The sequence below is a fragment of the Corella eumyota genome, chromosome 4 (genome assembly GCF_963082875.1).
Source record: "Corella eumyota chromosome 4, kaCorEumy4.1, whole genome shotgun sequence".
In the NCBI taxonomy this organism is placed as follows: domain Eukaryota; kingdom Metazoa; phylum Chordata; class Ascidiacea; order Phlebobranchia; family Corellidae; genus Corella; species Corella eumyota.
In genome coordinates this window covers 1,397,897-1,422,736 of record NC_137493.1, presented here as the reverse complement: position 1 = coordinate 1,422,736, position 24,840 = coordinate 1,397,897, and the positions used below count along the sequence as shown (strand labels likewise).

Genomic DNA, 24,840 nt, shown 5'->3' with positions numbered 1-24,840 from the left:
GCTACATCCAACAATAAAGACATAGTTTATTAAGGTTTAATGTAATTTGCATCAGATTTTGGTATAATCGTGCTTTACAATTTTCATAAACGTGACGATAATATTCATTACTATTTTGGTACTGTAATGAGAAATGTTTAACTTAGATAATAATCTTTTGTTTATAGTTTAGTGTATACAAATCATATTGCAGCCCTACCAGTTTACCTTAATTACCTTAAACATATCTTCATTTATGTTTTTCCTAAAATTAAAAAAAAAATTAAATAAAAATAATTTTTTAGGCCCATTTTATAATGTTTCTACATTAAAAGAATGTTATTTTTTATCTTTTGTTTAATTAATAGGTTATTAAAACACACTATTTGTTATGTTAGTATATTGTTCTTAACACAAAACCTTAATTCAATTACGCCCCCATCTACCCAAAAGTAAAATGTTTACCAGCAGACTTCGCTGGATTAAAATCTTAAAATATTTCCTTAGAATTTAGAATATCGGATGTTGGTATTATGAAATATAAACACAAGTTTAACTTAAAAACTATTTTAAACGCGCTTAAACTTGACTAAAAACTTTTATTATGCATCCTGTTATGTAAAACAGCAAATGAACTACGATTTTTGCATTCAAATATTCAAAAATTAATAATTTTTAAATTCTAGCGCATTTTTTTGTATTTTAAAACCACGTGTAGCACTGTGATGTCATAACAGACTTTAGGGAATTTCCCTTTAGAAATAAATAATAGAAACAATATAAATATTTATTTGTAATTTTTTTATTTATAGTTTTTTAATAACACAGTGGACAAAAAATAAACCCAAAAATTATTAGTAGTAACTGTATAGATAAAAAAAACCTGGATAAAAAGCATTACCCCTAGCGTAAAATTGCACTAATTATAAGATAAATTATCATTTAAAAACTTCATAATTATTTGGTTTTTTAACAATATTATAAAAATGATTGGTAATATCAATCCATAAAGATTATAAAAACTGCTTCCAAAAAAATCGACATAAAAACAATAAATTAAAATTCTGTGTAAAAACAAAAAGGCAAGCGAAACAATCGACTACAAGTGACGTCACAATTTGGAATGGTTTGCTTTTGTGACGTATTAGTTAGCAATAAATTCAGAAAGCATAAAAATTCAACAATAATTTACAACAATATTTGGGAAAAAAAAATAGTATGCTGTTAAATAAATAAAAATACAGCAAAAATCAACCAATAGTTTAATAAATATTCCACTACATGTAAAGGCCCAAAAGCCTTTTCTTAGTTTTTGTCTTTTAAAAGACATATAGCAACAAAAATACAAAAAAAAAACATTTTATAGTTTTTTTTTCAAACTTTTTGCATCTTTGAATTTCCAACTACTCCAACACACGACATGAACTTTAATGTGCGGACCCTTCTCGGTCACAATACGGTCTCCTAAACAGGGATCCCGGTAAGACCCTCTTCAATATATTGTGGAGGGTTTTTGGTGTAATAACTAGGACTTGGTTTAATTGATTCAATGCTATCAAGTAATCGTTCTTGGTGTTCGGCCTCAGTTACCCCAATACGGGATAATTCGCTAAAAATTATTTAAAATGTTAAAATATGCAAACAGTTTTAAATTATACTGACATAGCACAACCTTAGTCTTATCTATATTATACATATACACATATAAGCTGTTTAAAAAAAGGTCACGATTTCAGGATTGCAGATAAGAAAATTTTCCAAACAAGTAAAATGTTGCTCGTTAGCATCATCTAGCGGCCACCAACCTGGCGTTAAGTTGAATGATTTGTTCCAGAGAAGTGCATCCATTTTTAGTAAAGTTTTCCTTGTATCCACCCAACCCAATACTCTCCAACCAACCTCCCAACGACTCCGAGGAAGTTACGTCACGAAGTGGTGACGTCATTGGCTCACCAACGTTATTCTGTGATGTCATAGTGCAAGTTTTTTTCCTACAAAGTAAAAAAAAACGTTAAAATATATACAAAAAATATAAAATTTTAAGTAAGTGCTCAAATATAAAAAAAAGTTTTAAAATATCAATTTTATTTAAAAGTTGTTATTTTAAAAGCATATTACAACGTCACAATACACTTACTGGTCACCAGCGATAGCTTTGAGTTGTGAAGGGTCTCTCAACATTCGATCCAAACTTGAGACAATTTGTGGAAACTTGGGTCTCTCGTTTCTCCCTTTCTTCCAACATTCTAACATGAGAGAATGTTGAACTTGGGGGCAGTCCATAGGGGCGGGAAGGCGGTATCCAGTACCCACTGCTTGGATAACCTACGAAGGTTAAAAACAATTTTAAAAAATCGATTTTTATAACATTTTTTTGTTGATGTGCCTTAAACTTACAAAATATGTTGGCATTTCGAAAAATGTTTTTTAAAGCGTTATTTATTACTTTGAAATAATTTTTTTAAAGCTATGACGTAACAATGTACTTTGTAATACGCACCATTACTCATATTTTTAAAATCTTAAATTGCTTAAAACTCGAAAAAAATGGTTAATAACTTACATCTTGGTTTGACATTCCCCAGTATGGTCGTTCTCCATACGACATCACTTCCCACATCACAATCCCATAACTCCAAACATCACTCGCTGATGTAAACTTACGGTAAGTGATCGCTTCGGGCGCCGTCCAGCGGATCGGAATTTTACCACCCTACAAAAAAATTAAATTAATAAATCCAACAACATAGCTTAAATTAAAAGCATTATATATTTTTTATAAATAGATAAAAATACTACTTTAAGCATTTTTTTTTAAATGACATGTTTTGTTTTTATTGGATAGACTAGTATTTAGCTCACCCTACAGTCGGCATTTTAACTGTTATAATATGGTTGCAACTGATAACTAATATTCGCTAGTGGTAATTTACCTGTGCACTACAAGCGGCAGTTTTATTTATTTTGTAAGCCTATAAATTGGACATAAATATATGTATCGTCCACTAAGGTCAGTTATATATATATATATATATTTTTTATATCTTTATCCTCGATGTGGGAAAGTCAAATGCGCGAGTTAAACATAGAGTAACATCAGTTACTCCGACCCAGTCTCGAGTTGCCTGTGGCAGTTTGGGATATTATAGATTATAATTGCCAAATAATTATACTGCTGATTAAGTGCTGGCTCAGCAGGAATTCGTACAGTTTATAGCACCTTACTCAAGGGCGCTACAGCATGAGATCAGTGGGGATTAAACCCACGACCCCATGTGTGGTGTAGCAAGTGTTCTCACCACTACACCACGCTGCTGGTAATATGTATGTTAATGCAATTTAAATATTAACTTACCCTTGTTGTATAAGTAGCATCTGAATCTTCCTCTAAAACTCGACTAAGTCCGAAATCTGAGACTTTACAAATAAGTTGGGCGTTGACCAATATATTTCTGGCCGCTAGATCGCGGTGTACATATCCCATATCTGATAAATATTTCATTCCTGCTGCAATGTTTCGTAACATTCCGACCAACTGGATCACATTAAATTCACCATCATGAGCCTAAAGAAAAAAAATTATAAGTTTCAAAAAGTAAAAAAAACAAACTAAGTAATGTTTAAGAGTTAAAAAAGTTAAATAAGCAAAAAGTGCAGAATTTGTAAAAAAAAAATTCAAATATATTTTACTTTTTTAAATGTTTAAAATCTAAAAAAATTGTGAAATATTTAATTATTTAATTGACAATTAGGCTGTAATTTGATTCTGTAATTATAAAAGTAAATTGTAATATTTTTATTTTGTGAAAAGTCTAGCCATTTTGACATGTAAAATTAATGTTACAAAATATGTAAAAACAAAGTTTAAAGAATGCTCCGGTTTGTTTACAAAATCGTGTTCATTAAAACTTAAACTTGCCTAACCAAATACGTGTAAGTATATAAACATTACATAGATAACAGTCTTGTTTAAAATATTTTCATTTTTCCGTGTTCTAGGTTTAAAATCCAATTTCACGGCTTTATCTTTATTTAAATCAAACTTGGTTTCAAATTTACACAAAACTTAAAAATATTTTCGTGAAATTTTCTAAGTCCAACACCTGTAACATTCACATAACTCTTTCACGACGAAATATTATTCTCACAGTTCATTTTAAACGCGTTTTGACAACTTATATTTTTAAAGAGTTTGTTGGTTAAAGTAATTAGTCGGAATAACCAAATTGTTTATTACGTAACACTAAGACATCCTTGTTGAAATGACGTCATTGATCAAATATTCCGATAAAATTAACCTCAAAATATTTGAGAATATTTTCACAGGTGTTTAATATCGTGTGAAATTAAAAAAAAAATTTTTGACTTAATTTAAAAAAATCAAAAATAAAATTAATTAGTTTTTAATTACTCTAATTGATAATAAATTAATTGAAGAGTTTGTTCAATTATAAATAACAGAAAAATTTGGTTACTCCTAATTTTCTAAAATAAAAAAAATTTCTCAACTTTGACTTGATTTAAAAAAATAAAAAATAAAGTTAATTAGTTTTTCTAATTACTTCTAATAAAAATTAGTTTTTTTTAAGATTATGTTAAATTTTTGATGACAAAAATTTTTTTATTTTAATAAAATAAAATATTTTCTTACCCTTAGAAAAGCATCAAGTGATCCATTCTCCATAAACTCAGTTATAATCATGAGAGGGCGACTCTTAGTGACCACCCCCTCTAATCTAATGACGTTGGGGTGATCAAATTGACCCATGATCGAAGCCTCACCCAGGAAATCAAGTTTCTGTTGGGTGCTGTACCCCGTTTTAAGGGTTTTAATCGCGACATCTTTTTCACCCTTATTCATCGCCATCTGCATCTTACCCCGACATACTTCCCCGAACTCGCCTGAAACAAATAACATTATGACGTCACATATATGTTTATGAGGTCACAGGCGAGTTTATGATAACAACAACTTAGAATATTGTTGTAGTTGAGTTAATCCCGAGATTTAAATAAAAACCGCGCCTTCGCAGCGACACACATTCCTATTTGTGAGGTCGTAACTGTCATCGTAATTCTCGAATTTGTGTCAAAATCGTTTTTAATTCGTTTAAGCCTTCCGAAAAAATCAATTCCGCCTAAAAGTCGGCGAAGAAAAGATTTTATTTATTTACCCACAATAGACTATTTATGACGTCACAGTGGAGATAATGTAATTGACACGTGGTAGGCGAGAAAAGATCAAAAACGTTAAAATTATCCTAAAATATTTTTAATTGAAATATGTGAAAAAATAGGTCAGAAAAAATTTAGATATAAATTAAAAATTCAATTAAAAAAATAAGAAAAATAAATACAAAAAATGACGTCACATACCTCCGCCTATGACCTCATCAATTGTGACGTAACCGAGGTCAATTTCTTTGGTGAAGTCGACGACAGCTCGATGTGGGTCCTCATATGTTGTGGGGTCGATATAAGTTTTATGGGAAACTGGGTAATCACTCGATAAAGTCCCGGATTTGAACATCGGAAACTTCTCCGGATCCAGTTTCGAGGATTTGTAGTTTTTGTGCGATTTTCTGTTAAAATAAAAAATTTTACGTCATTAAAGGTGACGTCATTTAAGTTAAATTCAAATTTTTATTAAATTTACTAAAATTTTAGGAATATAACTTTAATGACAAAACGTTTAAACTTTTATGATTATGACGTCAATATATAATAATATAACGTCATTTTTATAACATTATGACGTCAGACTTACTTTCGACAGAAGAAGACAATGATAACTATAGTAAGAACGATGATGGAACCACCAACAATGGCAACGATAAGTTGAAGCGAAGTGAAATTATCCCCAGTACTCTGACCGCTAGCGGGCGTGGTTTGTAGGGTCCGGGTTCGAGTTTTTACGGGGACACTGGCGGGACCGAATCCAATTGCAGTGCTGGCGCGAACCTAAAAAATTAAATTTAAAAATTTGTCAAAATTAAATATATTTGTTCAGTAGTGTAATGAGCTGAAAGGTTTTGAGTTTAAGTCTCATTAATGCCACACAATTTGCAGTTAAGCCTGCGTTCACGGATAGTTTAAACACACTAAAAGGTTATAGGTTCGAGCCGTCCCAATGCTAAACTACTTGCCTTTGAGCCTGGCGTTTACGGATAGGTCAAGCACACCAAAAGGTTTCGGGTTTAAGCCACACTATTCACCCTTATGCCCTGCGCTTACAAATAGGTCTAAACACGTCACAATAGCACACTCTTACCCAAATAAAATATAAAACCCACAACCCTAAGATGGTACGAAAAAAATTTAGATTTTTAAATTAAAAAAAATATAAAAATTCGATTTTTAATATTTACCTCCACTATATAATCAGTGTTGGGAAATAACCCTTTGACCCTCATAAACTCTGACGTAGTGTAGTTTACCATCGGAGTTGTGACGTCATCGGCTATCGTGACGACCACTTCGTATCGTTGAATCCGACCGTTCGATTTCTCCGGAGCGTGCCACGTGACCAAGAATGAATCGTCTATTACGTCACTAATGCCAACGTTTAAAACGACAGAGGGCGCTAAAAATTATTATTTCAAGATTTAAAAAAATAAAAAAATTTAAAATAAACAAGAGTTGTATTAAAATTTAATTAAAAATAAAATAATTAATGTCTAAATTATTTTTAAAATTATTGTAAACAAAATTCCTAGCATTTCGACCCAGCTTAAACTTTTCTTCACCCCCTAAGCCCCTACCACCCACCTGTCAATCAAACTTTAAAATAGACGACTTCTATTTATAGCGCCAAAAGTGGGTCAGGTCGCGGGGTTAGCAAAATAATAACAAAGACAAAAAATTAAACGCTTTTTGGTTTTGAATTAAAATCAATATTTGATCACGAATTTTCACTCAATATAAAATCATTCAAGCGTTGAGAGTTTAAACAAGGGTCACGTGATCATTCACACGCTATCATAAGTAAAAGTTGTGAAGAAAATGTGACTTACTTGATTGGCTTGTCTCGACGGTGGACGTGGCACAATTGTTACTACTCTCACTCGCTGAAGCTACAACACTTACTCCGTTTAAAGCACAGATCTAAAAAAATGTAAAAAAATAAAAATTTTAAATTGTAAAAACTTAATTAAGAAATAATTAATTAAATTTAATTAAACAATTAAAAAAGGGGATATAACTAAGTATTTCTAGCTTATACAATATTTAGTATTATAGTGTTCCTATTCTTTACAGTATCTTAATATTAGTATTTAAGTATCTATAGTCTATTAAGACCTTAAACAGAACAAGCATCTTAATAAATGTAATTTAATAAACCTTCATTTAACTTAATCAAGATAACCGTTAACCATATGTCATAAACGTTATTACATTCAAGAAGTTGTTTGTTTTTAGTGGATTTATTTAAAGAAGGGAGAAAATAAAAACGTGGTGCTCGAATTTTCCTAATTATAATTTGTTTACATGTAAGGTAGGTATAATGTTATAGTGTGGTCTCTATAATGTGTTTATGCTTGTTATACTAACATGAGATTTTAAAGTTTTCAAGGATTAAATCTGTTAATATACTAGGTGTTCTGGTTTTAAGAAAATTTTGTTTATTTTAGGTCTTAATGTCAGTTTAAATTTAAATTAAATATTTTAATAAAAAATTAGCAGACATTTATTTTCTTTATTTTTATGATCTTACCTTAAATTTGTAATATGCAAATGAACTGAGGTCTTGAACTTTGACCCTGGGTTTAACGAGGTCAGATTTGGAGGGAACATAATCGACGCCTTCGTCACAAGAAGCACATACGTCATATCCGCTCTGACATCTTTGGCATTCAACCCTAAGAAATTTAAAATTAAAATAAAATATAATTTTTTAAATAATTAACAATTAAAATGTGATTAAATATTAAAAAATAATTAATTAAATAAAATTCGTTCACAACTTACTTATATGTAATATCATCTCTCCCACCATCGTTTAAGGGAAATCCCCACTCTAGAGAAACCCAGGTTTGATTGACAGTTGCTCTTAAGCTCACGGGTCGGCTCGGAGGTTCTAAATATTATGTCATAAGTGTTAAAAGTGACGTCACAGACAATAAGGTTAAATTTGAAAAAAAGGTTTATATTTTTTTAAATTTTGAATTTCAATAATCGCGCGTTGGTTGTGACGTAACAATGCATGGCGTCGGTAAGTAGTACTCAAGTGATGAGTCGAGTTTGTTTACTCAGATTTTAAATTAAACTTAAGTGTGTCACGTGACAATAACTATCAAAATGCAAAAAAAAATTGTTTTAAAAAAACTTAAACTTTATAAACTTTGGATCACGTGACTTTGTTTAAAATCCGATAATTCATGTTTATATAGAAAATCAACCATGCGAAAAGTGTCTAACTACGACAAACATGGTTCACAATGAAGTTCATTGTTACATCACAATGAGCGTGTCATAACAATAAGAACCAAAAAGTAAACAAACTTTTAAGACTTGGAATTATTTACAAAAACTGTCAAAATCTCGAATTTTAACTCACTTGTGCAAGCGACTGAAGCGTCGTCAGACTTTGCTCGATAATATCCGAAAGAACATCCGCACGAGGTCGCACCATAGTCACGTGTGTGGCTGTAAGCGGGACATCTTCGACACGGTTCGTTGCCCACGGTTGATTTGTAATGATTCCTACCACAAGCTGAAAAAAAATTTTATTCAATTTTTGAAAATTTAAAGCATTCTATAATTCAGATTCAAAAATTAAATTTTTCTTAAAAATATTTCAAACTGTTGTTACAATAAAATAAAATATTAAAATAAGGAAATTTTAATTTAAAAATACAATAAAATATTTAAAATAAACGCGTTTTTTAAATTGCAGACATAAAATAATTTCACTTCAAAACCATCATCTAAATTTAAGTAAAAAATGCTTTTTCAAATTGGTTAAAAATATATTCTATTAACTCTTGTGAACCTATCATAAATTTAAGGCCAAATTCTCAGCTGTAACTGATATAAAGCGGGGTCAAATAAAACGGAAATTTATATTTAACTTAAAGGTTAACCTTATATGTAACCACACGGTTCAATAAAAGTTACACTTGGACAAATACAGCTGATATAATGGGTCAAGTTATATTGGTGGGTTAAAAATAAAGGGTGACGTAATAGGGTGTGAAATATATGGATTTTAAAGTCGACATTATAGAAGGTAAATTAGTGCTTTTAAAATTAGTTTTTAAGCGTTAAAATTAAATATAATACTGTTTATATTTTGAATTTTAGTATCTTTATAACTTAATTAATTTTGTTAAATATTTTTATCAAACTTCTGCTTTTAAATAATTTATAACAAACCCGTTAAGAATAAACTAAATTTAAATTCACATAACTGACAAAAAATTTGGGTTCAAAAAATCCAAAATTCAGCTAAAAACATTGTTTTTAATTTACAAGAGGAAGTCCCACTTAAAAATGTCGAAAAAACACAATTTTGAGCAAATCAGGAATTTGTAACTTCAACCCAGTCTACTCTTAAACTTAGTCAAGCAGAAGGTCACGTGACCGACAAAATTGCACAAAAATATCGGGTTCGAAAGCAGCCGAGCGTGAAATTGTGTGAATTTCCTTGAAAAGTCGAATTACAAACGACTTTAATTTAAACCTTGTGATTGTGATTCATAAAAGCTGAGAATTATCTGAGATTTAAAATTTGCGTTTGATTTAAATCAGTGTTTCCAGCAAATTTTAACTTCTTTTGTTTCAGGGTTTCCAAAATTATTTTTTATATTTAAGAAAATTAATAAATGGCTTTTAGGAATATTAATTAACAAATTAACATTTTTTTAAAATTAAAACTACTTTAATTAACCACAGATGCTTATATATAAATTAAAATCAATCAGTAATTAACCAACAATCAATTTTACCCCATCAACTATGACGTCACAATCACCCACATCGTAGAAACAAACACAAGGATCAAAATACTAGAATTCTTTAACCCCAGTACGCTCGAGTGATCGCGAAATATTTGCGTAAAATCGAAAAATTCTTGTTTAAAAGTTTTGAAATCGAACAACTTGAACAATTGCAAAAAAATGTTAAAATTTGCAAAAAATATGAGAAAACTTTCTTAAAAACGTGATCTGTCGAAGTAAAAGTGGGTTAAATCGAATTTAAATCGAAGTTAAATCCTTTAAATCGGGTTCGAACGTGTTAATAAGTTTGTTTCGTAACTAAGATCAACTTTAAAACCAAATAAAAGATTAAAATCGATTAAAATTCTTCACTAAGTGTTAACACATCGGCGTATATGTCACGTAACAATCATAACAGTGTATTTTACTATGACGTCATAATAGGAATTAAATAATAAACGAGATAAAGTGTTAAACAAGGATCATAACTTTTTTTTAAAATTTGAAATTTTGTTTAAATTTCCCAGATTGTGATCGAATTTGGTTGACAATTGATTTGTTTTTATAAGCCCGCCCCCTCGGATCATATTCTCAACTTTATTTAATCGTCAATTCTGCCCTGAATACAATTCTAACCGCCCTCACTTTAATAAATTGGTTTTACCCCGACCCAGTCTTGAATTAAATGTTTTTCTAACACTTTGCCACGATTTTTATTTAACGCAATTCCTAATTTAATTGATATTTCTAATATGGGCGGGGCCTAGACGCTTGTAGGGTTTTCATTGGACAATTAGGTTCCCAGATTGGAAAACAAAAGCTTTTGATTGGTTGATGTTTTGGGAAAATAAAAACACGTGGCGCCGGTTTTATTTGAAATGTTTACAAAACAATTATTCAAACAATAAGTCTGTGTGACGTCATTATAGGAGATTATTTAGTAATATTTGATCTTTACATTCACATTGATTGAGACAATAAATTTAATTTTTAAAATATAGGTTACCTTAACCAATGTGATTATTACTTAACACAGATGTTTAAGATTTGCTTAAAATCGTTGGGCCGCGAGGTTTTATTGTGACGTCACATATAATTTATTATGACTTATACAATAATGATAAACCTGGTTCATCTAAAAAGAGAATAATTTATAAAAAAAATTCAAATAATTGAACAATTGTTTGATGTAAAACAGGTTATTATGACGTGTCAATAACCCATCGTTAACCCGGGGTTTAAGGGTTATTAGCTACCCCACATCGTTACAAGCTTTTTTAACCGCGATTACAATTCCTTATTTGGTTGTGACGTCATAGCTGAGTGATTATGACGTAGTAAGGTTGGATTAGCGAGGTTTAAGCGAGCGGTAAATTGTTGCACGAATTTCGTCACAATCGTGATTTTATTTCACGAATTTTGGCGCCGGATTTATTTTAAAACAAGAGATTATTCCGCGTTTTTGCGTCAAGTGTAAATAAACAGGATCCTGTATTCATCCGCACTTAAGTACGACCTATTTAGTGTTCTTCCGCGGTTTAATTATGTTAGCACGGAACAAAATTACGCCAGCTCATTAATATTCAGGCCGCAAAATTGGAATTTAAAAGTTTTAGATATTATAGCGCGCGGAGTGACATTTTTCGCGGTTAAAGCGATCGATAGAAGGGGTTTAGGCAATATTGGCAGGTATTATGAAGTTTTATGAATAATATATAACCTTGGTTACATCATTAAAAACAATATTTAACAAGAAAGAAAATATTAAACATTTTGTAAAAACTTTAAAAATATAAAAAAATTAACTTTTAGGAAATTTTTGAATAAATTTCAAATTTTTACAAAAAACAAATTATAACACAAAAAAATTTAAAAAATAACCAAAATACAACTTTTTCAAGAAATTATTTTAGTAAATGAATCAAAACCCGAATTTTTTTTGCCAAACATTTCCAAAACATTAAATAAAAACTTAAGTTTTTTTACAAATATTGCCAAAACATTAACAAAATCTCTATACAAATAAAATTAACGTCTTGCAATGATTTATTCTGAAATTTAAAACCCAAAAAATACAATCTATCTTAATACAAATATTTTCTATCGATCGGCGAAAACAAAAGCATCGGTTTAGTTCAAAACAAAACCTTATCTTTAACTGTTACGGAAAAGCAAATTGAAAGGCAAAAAAGTCGATATAAAACACATTTATTTTCTTATCTATCCCGAACCCATGGTTTAATATTTGAACTACTGTATTGCTTCTGTTCGCACCACGCTTAAAATGCGAGGAATTTGAAGTTAAATATTTACTGATAATTAATCAACTTGACAACCAGGATTTTTATGAACCGAAACCATGCCTGATATTTACAAGAATATCTTAATATAATAAAGAGTTTTGGTAAGGTATAACAACTTGCAAAAATTCTAAACACCAATTTTCATTTTTTAAAGACTTTAAATTTACCATAAAAAATAAATAAAATATTTTATACATTTATCTAACTTAAGATATTTACAACAAAAATTATCATTTTTAGATAATTCTAAGAATATATTATAACTTCTATCTTAATTATTTTAACTTCAGAATAATATTTACATTTAATAAAAACTTTAATTACAAAAATCAAAAAATCATCAAATTTTGAATCTTGAACTATAACAGTTTTATCCTAATCATTTAAATGTTAGTAATAAATACCTTGACACTTGGTCTTCTTTGAGTTGGGATTAAACCCGGGATCGCAGACACAACTTCCCTTTGATACGATCCACTGACCTTGACTATTACAATGTAAACTTGGATCATCTCCTATGCTCTGTTTAAATATAAATAAAAGTTGTTAATATTTTGTGTGCATAAAGTTTGGTGGCAATTAAAATTCAGGCTCAAGAATTAAAATACATTGTTTTTCGATCTTATGTGTTTTGTTATAGAAAGAGAGTTGGTTAAAACTTTAAGTTATCATGATATTTAGAGTTTAAAATCAGAAGTAAATTATCAAGTTTTCTTTAAATTAAATATGATTGAAAAATAAAAATAAACTAATATTTAATGTGTTTTTAGTTTCGCAAACTTTTTTATTCCATTTTAATAAAAGCTCACATAGTATTTTAAATTTTTAAATAAAAAAAAGAAACATATTTTTTTTCAATTTTTTTTCAATTTTTTTTTTACCGGAAGTGAGTTTGCGACACAAGTTCCCTCAGATTCGACCAATGACGACATTTCCGGTCCAGATATCGTCCGTGGGAAAGTTGACAACATTCTGGTCGTTGGAGGGCAGTATTTATAGTAGACTCGGACGTGCATTAAAGCCATACAAGCACCAGTGTCCTACAAAAAAAAATATTGATTAAAAATAATTTTGTTTAATTAAAAAAAAAATAAAAATAATTGGCAAAAAAAATAGTATTGACTTATTTATTAAAAAAACACATTTTTTTAATTATTAAAGTTGTTTTTTTTTATTTTTAATATTATATTCCAATACTTTACCTGTAGAGCCAAATAAATTCCGTTTTTAGTCAAAGGTCCAATATCCCTGGTTTCGAAATTGGTTTCATGGGATCCCGGTCTGAACCTTTTATCAGCTGCGATCGTATCAACCTTAAATATAAGAGGTTGCAGGTTCGAATCCCAGTGAAGGTAAAATTTAAACTTTAAAATATTTGCAAAAAATGCTAAATTCAGCTTAATCGTAAATCATTTTTATTAATAACTTTACAATCTTGATTTTATTAAACAAAAATTAAAAATTCTTTAAATTAAAAACTAACAAGACAATTCATTTTTATTAAAAATAATTTGTTGCGTAATATTAAATGTTTAATTAATATAAAAATAAAGCTAAATCTTAAACTATATAAAGTTTAAAAATTCCCCAAATAAACAATTTACTAAACAAAATCCACTTCCAATAAAAATAAATAATCCATTCTAATTTGGGAAGTTATTGTTTTAAAAATAACAATGTTTAAAGATCTTAAACTAAAACCAAATGTTTAAGGAAAACTGGTTTCAAATTTCAATTTAAACGAGGAAATAAAAATATTTTGATCAATCATGTGAAAAAGTTAACCCGGGAATTATTTGATGACAGTGATTCGGAAATCCATTGTAATTGAACGTTATGCGTCACATAGAACACGTTGTTACGTAATAATAGGGGGCGTAGTTATAAATATTATTATTTTACTTTATTTAAATGTTACGTTCATTTTCAAAGGTGAATTTTTCACGTTTTATTTATTATATTTCTATTTAGGTTTTACGTCTTTAGTATAAAATATTGTGACGTCACAAACCTTGATATAAACGCCTTCCCTCCAAGGTGGAAATGTGCTTGTTGCTTCATCCCGGTCAGTTTCGTAATAAAATAAATTAAAAGTTTCCTTGCAAGTTGCAACATTCTCTACATCTTCGCAAGCTCTGTAAAACAATATTTAAAATTCAATAAACGACAAGTTAAGAGCTCGAATCCAAGCATGACCTCAAAAAAGGCTAACCAACTTATTTAAAATTTACTTAACTAAAGACACGGGGTTTGAATCCAGCTAAGCCCCACTTTTTTACCCAAACAACTATAAAAGGCACCGCGTTTAAATTCCGCTAAACCCCAAACTTTACCCAACAACTAAACCAAAATAATAGCCCAGAACTAAACTAAATTTTAACCAAAAGGCACCTGGTTTAACTCCCAGTAAAACTAAATAACAAGGACCAACCTTATTGTAAATTCAAACTCTACGTGCACCCTTTGAGCCCCATGTATGGGGATATAAGGGGTTCTGACCCAGTTATTTTGGTGGGGTTGCTGGATCTGACAAACCATCAACATCCTTCGTTCGCTCCCGTCTGGATGAGGACTGTTCGCCTCCTGCCACTAAAAAGAGGTAAAGAGTAAAATGTCAAAGTAAGTACTGACTTTCCAAATAGTTAAAAGACTTGCAAAGCAAAAATTATGATGCGAAGCGTCTTAGGTTCAAATTGCAGTTAAAAAACAAAAACTATAGGCTATATTTAGCAAAACTATATTTAGCAGCTTTTTAACATACTAATTTTTTGTCTTTAGGTGGTTATAGTTTATATTAGAATTCCATATTAAAATTTTTATTTAAATAAGTTTTAATGTTTTGTGTTTAAATTAAGTGGAAAATAAACAAAACTTTTAAAAATATTTAAATTTCAACAATTAAAAATAGTTTTTTACAATTAAAAATAGTTTATATTACGACATAATTTTCCACTTAAAATTGTTCATAATAACTTTATATAAAAGTCAATCCAACTAAACAGAAGCCCTATTGTTACGTAGTCACGTTATTACGGGTTATTAATTAACTTCGTTGATTGCACAGGTGACTTATATTGTGTAAATAAACCCGCGGAGTGCTATTTGTATTATTGCGCCAGATTTTTAAAGAAAACTAAAATATTTGGTTAAAATCATAAGTTTACACAAGCCTCGTGTTCTCATACAATCCGAGTCTGCTTCTTATAATAACAATTCACTTAATTGTCTACCTTGTCTGTGTGATTGTTATTTCTTTGTGACGTCACAAGGTCTATTGAACGTGGATTAATATAAATTGTCGCGTCATAATCAACTTGAATTCCACAAAATTTATTTTTATATTGTAATCAATCAAGCGTTAATTTTAAAGAAAAATTATGTTTATGACATCACAGGATGCAGTAAAATCGTTTATTATCATTTTAAAAGATAAACAAGGTTGTTGTGATGTCATAATTAGCAAACAAAGGAACTACAATGCATCATAAACATCTTATTTTGTTGCAACAAAAATGACCGCTTGACCTTATTAGAACGACCGAGTTACAATCGCCATCGGCGATATTTAATTATTACACAACAAAACATAAATTGTGACGTCATAAGCCAAGTAATTGTAATTATTTTTAAAAAATTGCAAATTTTTGTTTTTTTTATTTTTTGTTTTTTAGTCACGTGACCAGGCATATGTGTTAATGTATTATTAATAATCGAATAAACATTATTGTCATATTCTAGAATACTCAGTTTATTAATGATTTATGAGTTCTTTATTTAAAGTCAATTTTACGCTAAATATGCTTTTAAAATTATTTTAATATTTCGTCTTATTTATATATTTATCTTATGGAAAACAATAAATAACTGAAATTTAAACAAAAGCTATTTTGAGTTTAAGAAAATTAGTGAAAATTTTAAAATTAAAATTTTACCTCGGATCCCTTCGACATTGTCCATCCTACGTCAGAGGTCGCTGTCCTAGTGTCCAATAAAATCGCTGAAAAAATAAAATTTATTATTTATAAGTTAAACTGTTATAAAAAAATTTAAAATTGTTTAAAATAAAATTCAAAATAAAATTATTTCGCATGAAATCGTAACCATAACAACCACGCTGAGGTAGAGCGAGTAAAACGTTCCGCGTTCCTGATATTACTCCGCGCTTAGTTAAATATTAGTACTAGCAAAAAAACAAACTGTTCAAGTTTTTAAACCAATATTTAAACCACTGTGTATTCATCCGCACAGGTGCAAGAATAGTGACGTCATAATTAAGTCGCGCTCATGCTAACCTACGTCAAAAGTTGAAACCACATTTTGCAAAACTTTTAAATTAGCGAAATTGTTTTAATAAACATGAGATTCAACTCCCCGCAAAAATGAAAATAAGTTTAAGATAATAAGAATTTGTAAAACAACATCAGAGGAAGAATATGATTTAATAAATTTGAATTTATTTAAGAGAATAAATCAGTTTTTGTTTACGGCCCTTGTACGAACTCTTTAACTTTACGGTTCTTATACTTCTTATTACTTAAACAGTTCTTAAAAATAAGTATTTATTTATATACTTAAAAATTTAACTCCATAAATCTTATATATGTTTATCTAACGTGATAAAATATAAAACAAAAATTTAACTAAATATTATTCCAACCCTAATTAATGTTTAATTTTTCGAATATTTTTTTCTAAATAACATAAGTTTACATTATACAGCAAATCAGGCGTATCTTTTATATCAATATAACATCACAAATGATTAAAAGATTAAAAATGGATTAAGAATATTTATCAAATCTTAAATCTAAAATTAAATGAATATAGTTTCTGTTTAAATTTATCTATTTTTGCACACTCTTGGAAATTTATAATTAATATTGTATAAATAATACGTAACACTATATTATTATTGTTATTACTTAACAATACCCAAACAAATGTGGTATATGATATCAAAAGTAAAACAAAACCGTTAAATTTTTGGCACCATTTTTATATATTTAATTTAATTTACAAAGTCGTAATGGTTAAAGTGTATTGGAATTATATTAAGGTTATATATTGCTATTTAACTTAAAAAAACTGTCTATAATGTTAACTATACTTCAGTTTATATTAAAGTTAATTAAATAGTTTTAAAGGTTTGAAATTTTTAATTAACTTAGACAAAAACTTGTTAAATTTATCAAATTATTTTTTTGATTTAATTTCAAGCATTTTTTGTAAGTAAAACTGACATTGTACAAACATTATAATGAAATCATTAGGTTTAAAAATGCTTAAGGATTTCGACATGTGACACAAACGTCAACGAAACGACAGGTGAACAACTAATTTATTTGCTTTTAACTCGAACCAAATCGAAACGCAAACGTCTGGGTTTCAACTTTTTTCCAAGCAGGAAACGGGCGATGTCTGGACAAAATCTTAACTTAACACCATTTTAAATTGAAATAATTTAGGCTAAATATATCAAAACTTTAAACACATTTAAAATGAATAAAAAACAAAGAGAAAAATGGCAGAATTAACAAAAGTGTAACGCTTATATATTAAATTTATCTAGTAATTTTATTGCTAGTTTATACAATAATAACCTATTTAATCTAACCACACAAAAGTTAATCAAAATAATTCTCAAAATAAATAAAGTAAAAACGAAGAATAAATATTTGTGGCCCAATTAAAAGATAGTACGTATAAAATGAGGTCTTATGAACAAACAATGGGTATTGACTTTACCATAAAACAACCAGCATCAAAAAATTAATCAAACTGTGAAAAAAATCCATAAAATAAATTAATAAAAATACAATTTTAGAAGCAATTTATTAAATTTTAAAGCGGTAAAAATGGGTTTTAATTTTTGAAATGTTAAACCTCACTAAATTATCTTTTTATAAGTTGTGATTTTTTTAAATTTTGGTATTTTTAAGAACGTAAAAAACGTTTCGAAATTTTCTAAATATTTTGTAGTCGTTAAAAAAGACTGGTCCTTTACATAAAGTATTTTATCAAAGAAACGAGTACTCTTCAGTATATCAACCGTTGTTGCCAACCTACAACTCTTTCAATGCCAAGTAGGGGCAGTTTACATGTAATTTTGGCACCCTAAAGTTAGTAAAGGGTGAAATACTTTAAATAAAAGCATTTGAAATGATCAAATGTAGAATATATGATGTTATCATACAAATATTTAGTGTTGTATAATTTACAAGTGATTTATGTACAAAATAAGGCTCTACTGTTAAAATTACAGCATTTTAAACCACGAAATTGATGAAAAAACGTCGTAGATCGATATAAGAATATGAATCGTGTTTTTGAAGGATTAAGATTTGGTAATCTGAGCGTATGAATCTGCAGATATGTCAATGAAGTGACTTAATCCTTTAGCATTAACTAAATGGCAAGGGAGTTGCTAAAATATAGAAACGGAACAAATAAAAATCCACTGAATATTTAATGAACTGAACGAAAAAACGCAAAATTTTTATTTTTTTTAGTGATATCTACTTTTAAAAACTGGCCCATTACACACAATTACAAAAACCACTTAAAACGAAAAATTAAAGGACGAATTTTAATGGACAAAATGTTTAAATTTAATTGGAAAAACGAATTCAAAAAGGCCGTAATTTCGTGACCAAATGCCCGCCGGCGAGCAGTACTTACTCTCCGACGTTGTAACTTTACAATTACACGCTTTATTATAACTCAGTAATTAACTAAAAAACTTAAAATTGACATTCTAAAGCCGCAAAATAATACATCTGTAATAACAACCTCACATATCCGGCCTGAAAAATGCGAGTTTAATTAACCTAATAACCAAATACCTTGGTCTAATTAACTCATTTTGAAGCCATATGTGAAAGAGGTTAACGATAAATTGATCTATTCAGAGTCATGTAAGCGAAGTAATATAATCACTTTTTGAAAGAATTAGAAATAAAAGATATCTAAGGAATACTGTTTATCTTTGGCGACACTTTAATTAAATAATGTTTCATCTTATAAAATTATACAATCATCAAATATTTTAAGAAATTGTAAAAATATTTCAAAATCAAATTTAACAAAATAACAACCTAAATATTAACATTACTAACAACTAAAAAATGACATTTTATTGGAATATTTAACAACTACAATGAATACCCAGTGATTCAATAAACTGATATGTTAATGACATCGTAAAATTAATTGTTACAAGCCATTTTGAAATCTTAGAATCATAAAAATGCTATGTATCGTAAAACTTTATAGATCTGGTCGTAGACTTGAAAATATCGGTGTCAAATTAAATTTAAATAATGGAAAGGGTGGATTAAATCTAATCCTTAAACTTTAACATTTTCAGTCGTCTCAGTTTAAAAGAACTTAAATAAACCAACTTTATTGGACTTCTTAATAATTCAAAGAAATAAACAAAAGGATTTAGAGCCCAAGTTTGTGGTAATGGCTTTAATTAAAAACTTAAATCATTTATTATCGACCTTTTATTTTATATAAACAATGTAAAATTTTTGGCACAATAAAAACAGCAAAATTTTTGACACATTTTGTATATTAATAAACCTTTAAATATATGGACTTATATGTAAATCTATTTTCTTTTAACATACCGACAAAACGCAAACAAAGAAACCAAAAATAAGTCAAACAAATTTAATATTTGAACATGACGAATATTAAACCTACGCCTTATATTCGACAACTGATATAGGGTGGGCGGTTACTTAATAAGGTTTGGCCAAAATCTCCGTGTCAAGTTTTATTTACTACATTTTAAAAACATAATTTTCCACTAATTTACAGTACTTGAGGTTAAGTAACGTTGCGAAGATTAATTTACATACTTAATTAAAGTTAGTTTTAAAAAAAAACAGCACAAGCCAAATATGCTTTGGTTATATTAAAATGGCCTTAAAAAACACTTACACCTATATTTAACATATAAAACGTTAAAATAACCCATTTTACATAATTTTTTCAAACTTTTTAATATAACAATGTATTTTTAAATATTTATTTAACACATACCTTCATCAGATAATGCTTTTTTGGTGATAAAAACGAACAAAAATATCCATATTAGATTCCACATTTTTAAAACTTTATTTACTTCATATATTATTCTCAAACTGTTACTCACTTTACCTTTAACTGTCGTCTTTACGTTTAAATTTTGTCGCAATTATTTTCCCGTGCCAGCAAAAATTTGTCGTCTCTCTTTTTTTCCCTTTTTCTCATTGTGTAAACAAGAGAGAGAATCTCCTAACTGCTCACTAGCTCTACCTCGCGGTAAGGAAGTTTTAAGTAAAAGTCGCTAAATTTAAATAAAAACTGCAAAAAAACACATAAAATTGCTAATTAACTAGGCCCTTTCTCAATATAATTAAAAAAAACATAAAAGGTATATTTAAATAATTGTCTAACTATTAAACAATATATTTATCTATCTCTGTTACAATATAAAAACTTAACCAAAATTTAAAAAGTTTTTTTATAGGTAAAAACATTTAATAAATCTGATAACAAAAATATTAATTTATTAATTTACAAAATGACATAACAAATATAGCAGTTTGATGCAACAATTTATGTCCAGTATAAAGCCTAACAACTAAAGTACTTATATTCAATAAAAAAGGCATAATTTTAAACAAAAAACAACACAAGAAATACAAACAAAAACACAAATAAAAGGTTTTAAAATTAATAAACAAAATAACACACTTTTTTTAATAAGTTGGCAGCTCTTTAATATGAAATAAAAAAAACTATGTCATGTTGTTTACCTTAAAATAGGTTTTGTCATTTTCCAATATGTACTACTATAATATTTATTGTCATGCACCTCTAAGTAAAAGTACAAAACTACAGAAAAAATATACAAAATGAATAGGAAACTAACAAAATCGCCTTTAGTATGAAGAAAGTAAAACAAGTACTACATTAGTATAAAAAATATCAAACTGTGTTTTAAAAATAAAATGATAACAAATAACAAAAAAACTTACAAAAATAAACTACAACAAAAAAAGTACAACAAAAATGATATCAATAAAATATATATAGCAGCGCCGGCAGCATGGTGTAGTGGTCAGAACACTTTTCTTTAATACATGACGTCCTGGTTTCGATCCCCACTGCTTTTTGGTGTAGCTCTATTAAGTAAGGGTATAAACTTCTGGTGAGCCAACATTTAATAGGCAGTTATAGTTAACGAGCAAATATAATTGTTAATATCTAACAATTATATAACGAGCAAATATAATTGTTAATATCTCCAAAATGCCAAAGGCAACTCAAACTGGGTTGGGGTAACAGTTGTTACTCTATTTTTGGGTCGTGGAGTCAACCTTCCCACACAAATAAAAAAGGAATAGCATTGAACGAACAAAATGTGTGAATCAAATAATCTTAAAATGGGGCAAAGTAAGGGTTTAATTCATTTGATTAATTTAGTATTCTTGTAAAATGTAAAGCTAATCAATTATTTAAAGACAACTGTAATATTGAAATGCAGAGACACATTGTTTTGATGGTATTCTTTCTAGTACAACAGAACATTCTTTAAGCCTAATATTATAAGGTAAATTAAATTTTAAAAGTTGTATTGATTTTTCACTTTTTTCATTCTGAGGTTTTGTTGAATTTGAATTCTTTTTATTTAAAAAACCTTTAAGATCACTTTTTTTATGCCACTCATAATGATTTTGTAATTTGTTTTGATATGCAAATCTTTTCATGCAGATAACACAACTTAACTTCTTTTTATTATGCAACCATTCATGCTTGGTTAAATCTGCTTTATATTTAAACCATTGATGACATTTTTTACACTTGTAGGGTCTAGCTGCGATTTTTTTCCTAATAATTTCGGCCACATCAGGTACCACTACAGGTTTTGATTTATTGTGATTTGCTGCTTCGTGCTTTTCTTTTAAAGGTTTTGTTATAAATTTTTGAGGGCAGAATTCGCACTGAAATTTTTTTCCAATGTCATGTTGGTTTACAAAATGTTCTTGTAGTTTGTTCATATGTAAAAAGCCTTCATCACAGATATAACAGTTATAGAGTTGAGCGTTCGTATGAGTTTTCATATGAGTATCAAAATTTTTTCTATATTTGTAAATTTTATGACAAATTTTACATTCCTGATTATAATAATTCAATCTTTCGTGAATTTTCATATGTCGACGTTGGTTTGACATCGACGAAAATTTTTTATCACAAATTGGACAGTTAACGTAGTTAATTTTTACTGGGTCATGTTTTTGTATATGTAGTGCTAATGCTCTGCTAGTAGCAAGTAAAGCTTGGCATATATTGCACCTAATACCTGGTGAATGCGAATACCTATGTCTGCATAAATTCGCTGTCGAATGAAATCTTTTTTCGCAATGTTCACATTTAAAAGGTTTTTCTCCGGTGTGTAGTCGTTCGTGTTTTATTAATAAATGCTTTGACCAAAATCGTTTATCGCATTCTTGACACTTGAAACATCGATTTCGATGGCGTAATATATGACTATCCAATCTTTCTTGAGTTATAAATATTCTTGGGCACAGTTTACATTTATATTTCCACTGTGATAAATGTGTATAAGAATGAACTGTTAGAGCAGTTGAAGTTGTGAAAGATCGAGTACATATCTTACAAAGATAGGAGCGAACTCCCCTATGCATATTTTCATGATCTTTCAAGATATCTTCATTACGAAAAGATTTCATACAGAATTTACATTTTACCATGTTTTTGTAGTGCTCTTTTTCGTGTTCATCTTTAATTGAATGGTCTTGAAAAATTTCAAGACAATATTTACAATGCGCTACTTCTGGTTTATAATGTGTTAAATTATGTTTTCTTAAGTCTCTTTTGGTTGGAAAACTTTTCTCACAATGTTGGCAGCCATGGATGAATTTATCAACTTTTGTCTCAAGTTTAACTTCCGTCATTTTTTTTAACATTTATATTAGAAACCATACAGTTAGATATTTTTTAATCTAAAAAATTAACTTGTGTTAAAAAAATTAAAAGCTTGGACCTTTTTATGTAAAAAAACAAAATATTTCATTAATTAAACCTTTTTTTCATTTATTTATCCTTGGTTTGAAAAGATCAACTTAAAGACCTGAACATAGAGTAACATCAGTTAACCTGACCCAGTCTCGAGTTGACTTTGGCAGTTTGGAATATTAAAAACTATATTTGCTTGATTGATGATGATTAAATGTTGAGTGTTGGCTCAGCCGGAGTTCACACCGTTTTTATAACTTTATATCTAAACCCAATATCTGAGATAAAACAATTTTTAAACCTAAATTTTTAAGCCTAAACAGCATGCAACATTATAAACATTAAAACCTAACATTTAATATTAAACTTCCCTTATTTAAACAAACTTTTTCGTAGTAATGTTGAAATAAATTCTTGCGCAAGACATGTGGTTTGTTTGTTATGTATTACAATTGTCGTGTTGTCAATTTATTTTTAATTAAAGATATATACAACTCAATTAAAACTAGCTTTAATTACAATATAAGACAATAAACATACATATATGATAAATCATAAAATTTAAAATTTTCAAACACTTAAATTCAGGAATTAACTGGTAGCGTTGTGATTTAGTCAGAACACTTGGCTTCACTACATGAGGTCCTAGGTTCGATGTCCACTGCCACCATGTTCTAGTTTTCTTAAGTAAATTGCTTTAAACGGTAATTATCTTTGCTAAGTCGAAAAATCAATAAGCAGTTCAATTATCGAGTAGTTTTTATCAAAAATATCTAAAACTGCCAAAGGCAACTCGAAACTGGGTGGGAGGAACTAATTTTACTATGTTTAAGTCGTAAAAGCAACCTTCTAACATCAAGATCAAATAAATAAATAAAAAAAAACATTTTAACGCAAAAACTTTAAAATTAAAAATAATATTTATCCGCTAGAGAGTAATAACGAGTTAATTTTTGTAATAATTTCGTTTCGTCATACTGTCACATTTAAACAACCAATTACAGGCTTAGCTTGTACAATTAAAGATAAATATATTATAACTATAACAATAATAAGTACTCTAAATAATTACGATTCAGGGATCATATTTTTACTAATTATAAAAAAAAACTTTGATAAACTTAATATATTTACTATCTTATTGCTAAGTTTAATTAAAAACAAATCTAACCCAAAAGACAACGAAAAAAACAACGATTTGGGTGGTATCTTTAAAAGAATTAATTTCTGGGTATTACAAATAAGGGAATTAATATTAACATTTAAATCTCCGTTCTAATTTGTCGTGCATAAACGCTAGAAATGTAACATTAATTAATCAAAATTTAAGCCCGAAAAAGGCGACATTTTTGCCCAAGAACCTAGACTTTTGGCTCCTTGTGTGTTAAGTTTTGTTTACAGGCAACTTTTAATCCTACATCATGTAAAAAACTGACTTTGATCTCGGCGAGTTGTTTATGAAAAAAACTCTTGAAAAGTAAGGCTTATGACATGGGATTAATACAGTAGTGAGATTATTGTTCAGTTTTCTTCAAAGTCGAAATATCATTTTAAAGCGGGTTTTTGTTTTGGAAATAAACAATTTTTGA

General features: G+C 28.6%; 2 protein-coding genes across 2 annotated transcripts; both read right to left on the bottom strand.

The window, feature by feature from the left end:
• Positions 1 to 789: 789 nt before the first annotated feature.
• On the bottom strand, positions 790 to 20,406 carry LOC145750590 (ephrin type-B receptor 3-like). Its single transcript, XM_082566659.1, has 20 exons — positions 20,270 to 20,406; positions 16,153 to 16,217; positions 14,652 to 14,809; positions 14,232 to 14,355; positions 13,423 to 13,533; positions 13,102 to 13,260; positions 12,625 to 12,742; positions 8,537 to 8,692; positions 7,948 to 8,056; positions 7,694 to 7,838; positions 6,993 to 7,083; positions 6,348 to 6,562; positions 5,747 to 5,940; positions 5,356 to 5,561; positions 4,631 to 4,881; positions 3,335 to 3,544; positions 2,543 to 2,692; positions 2,117 to 2,304; positions 1,785 to 1,970; positions 790 to 1,588 (listed from the first exon to the last, which is right to left on the bottom strand). The coding sequence occupies exons 1-20, from the start codon at positions 20,331 to 20,333 to the stop codon at positions 1,444 to 1,446; spliced, it is 3,045 nt and encodes a 1,014-aa protein (XP_082422785.1). The 5' UTR covers positions 20,334 to 20,406; the 3' UTR covers positions 790 to 1,443.
• Positions 20,407 to 20,970: 564 nt separating this feature from the next.
• On the bottom strand, positions 20,971 to 23,212 carry LOC145750614 (uncharacterized). Its single transcript, XM_082566685.1, has one exon. It carries the CDS (start codon positions 23,200 to 23,202, stop codon positions 21,730 to 21,732), a length of 1,473 nt encoding a protein of 490 aa, XP_082422811.1. The 5' UTR covers positions 23,203 to 23,212; the 3' UTR covers positions 20,971 to 21,729.
• Positions 23,213 to 24,840: the final 1,628 nt, after the last annotated feature.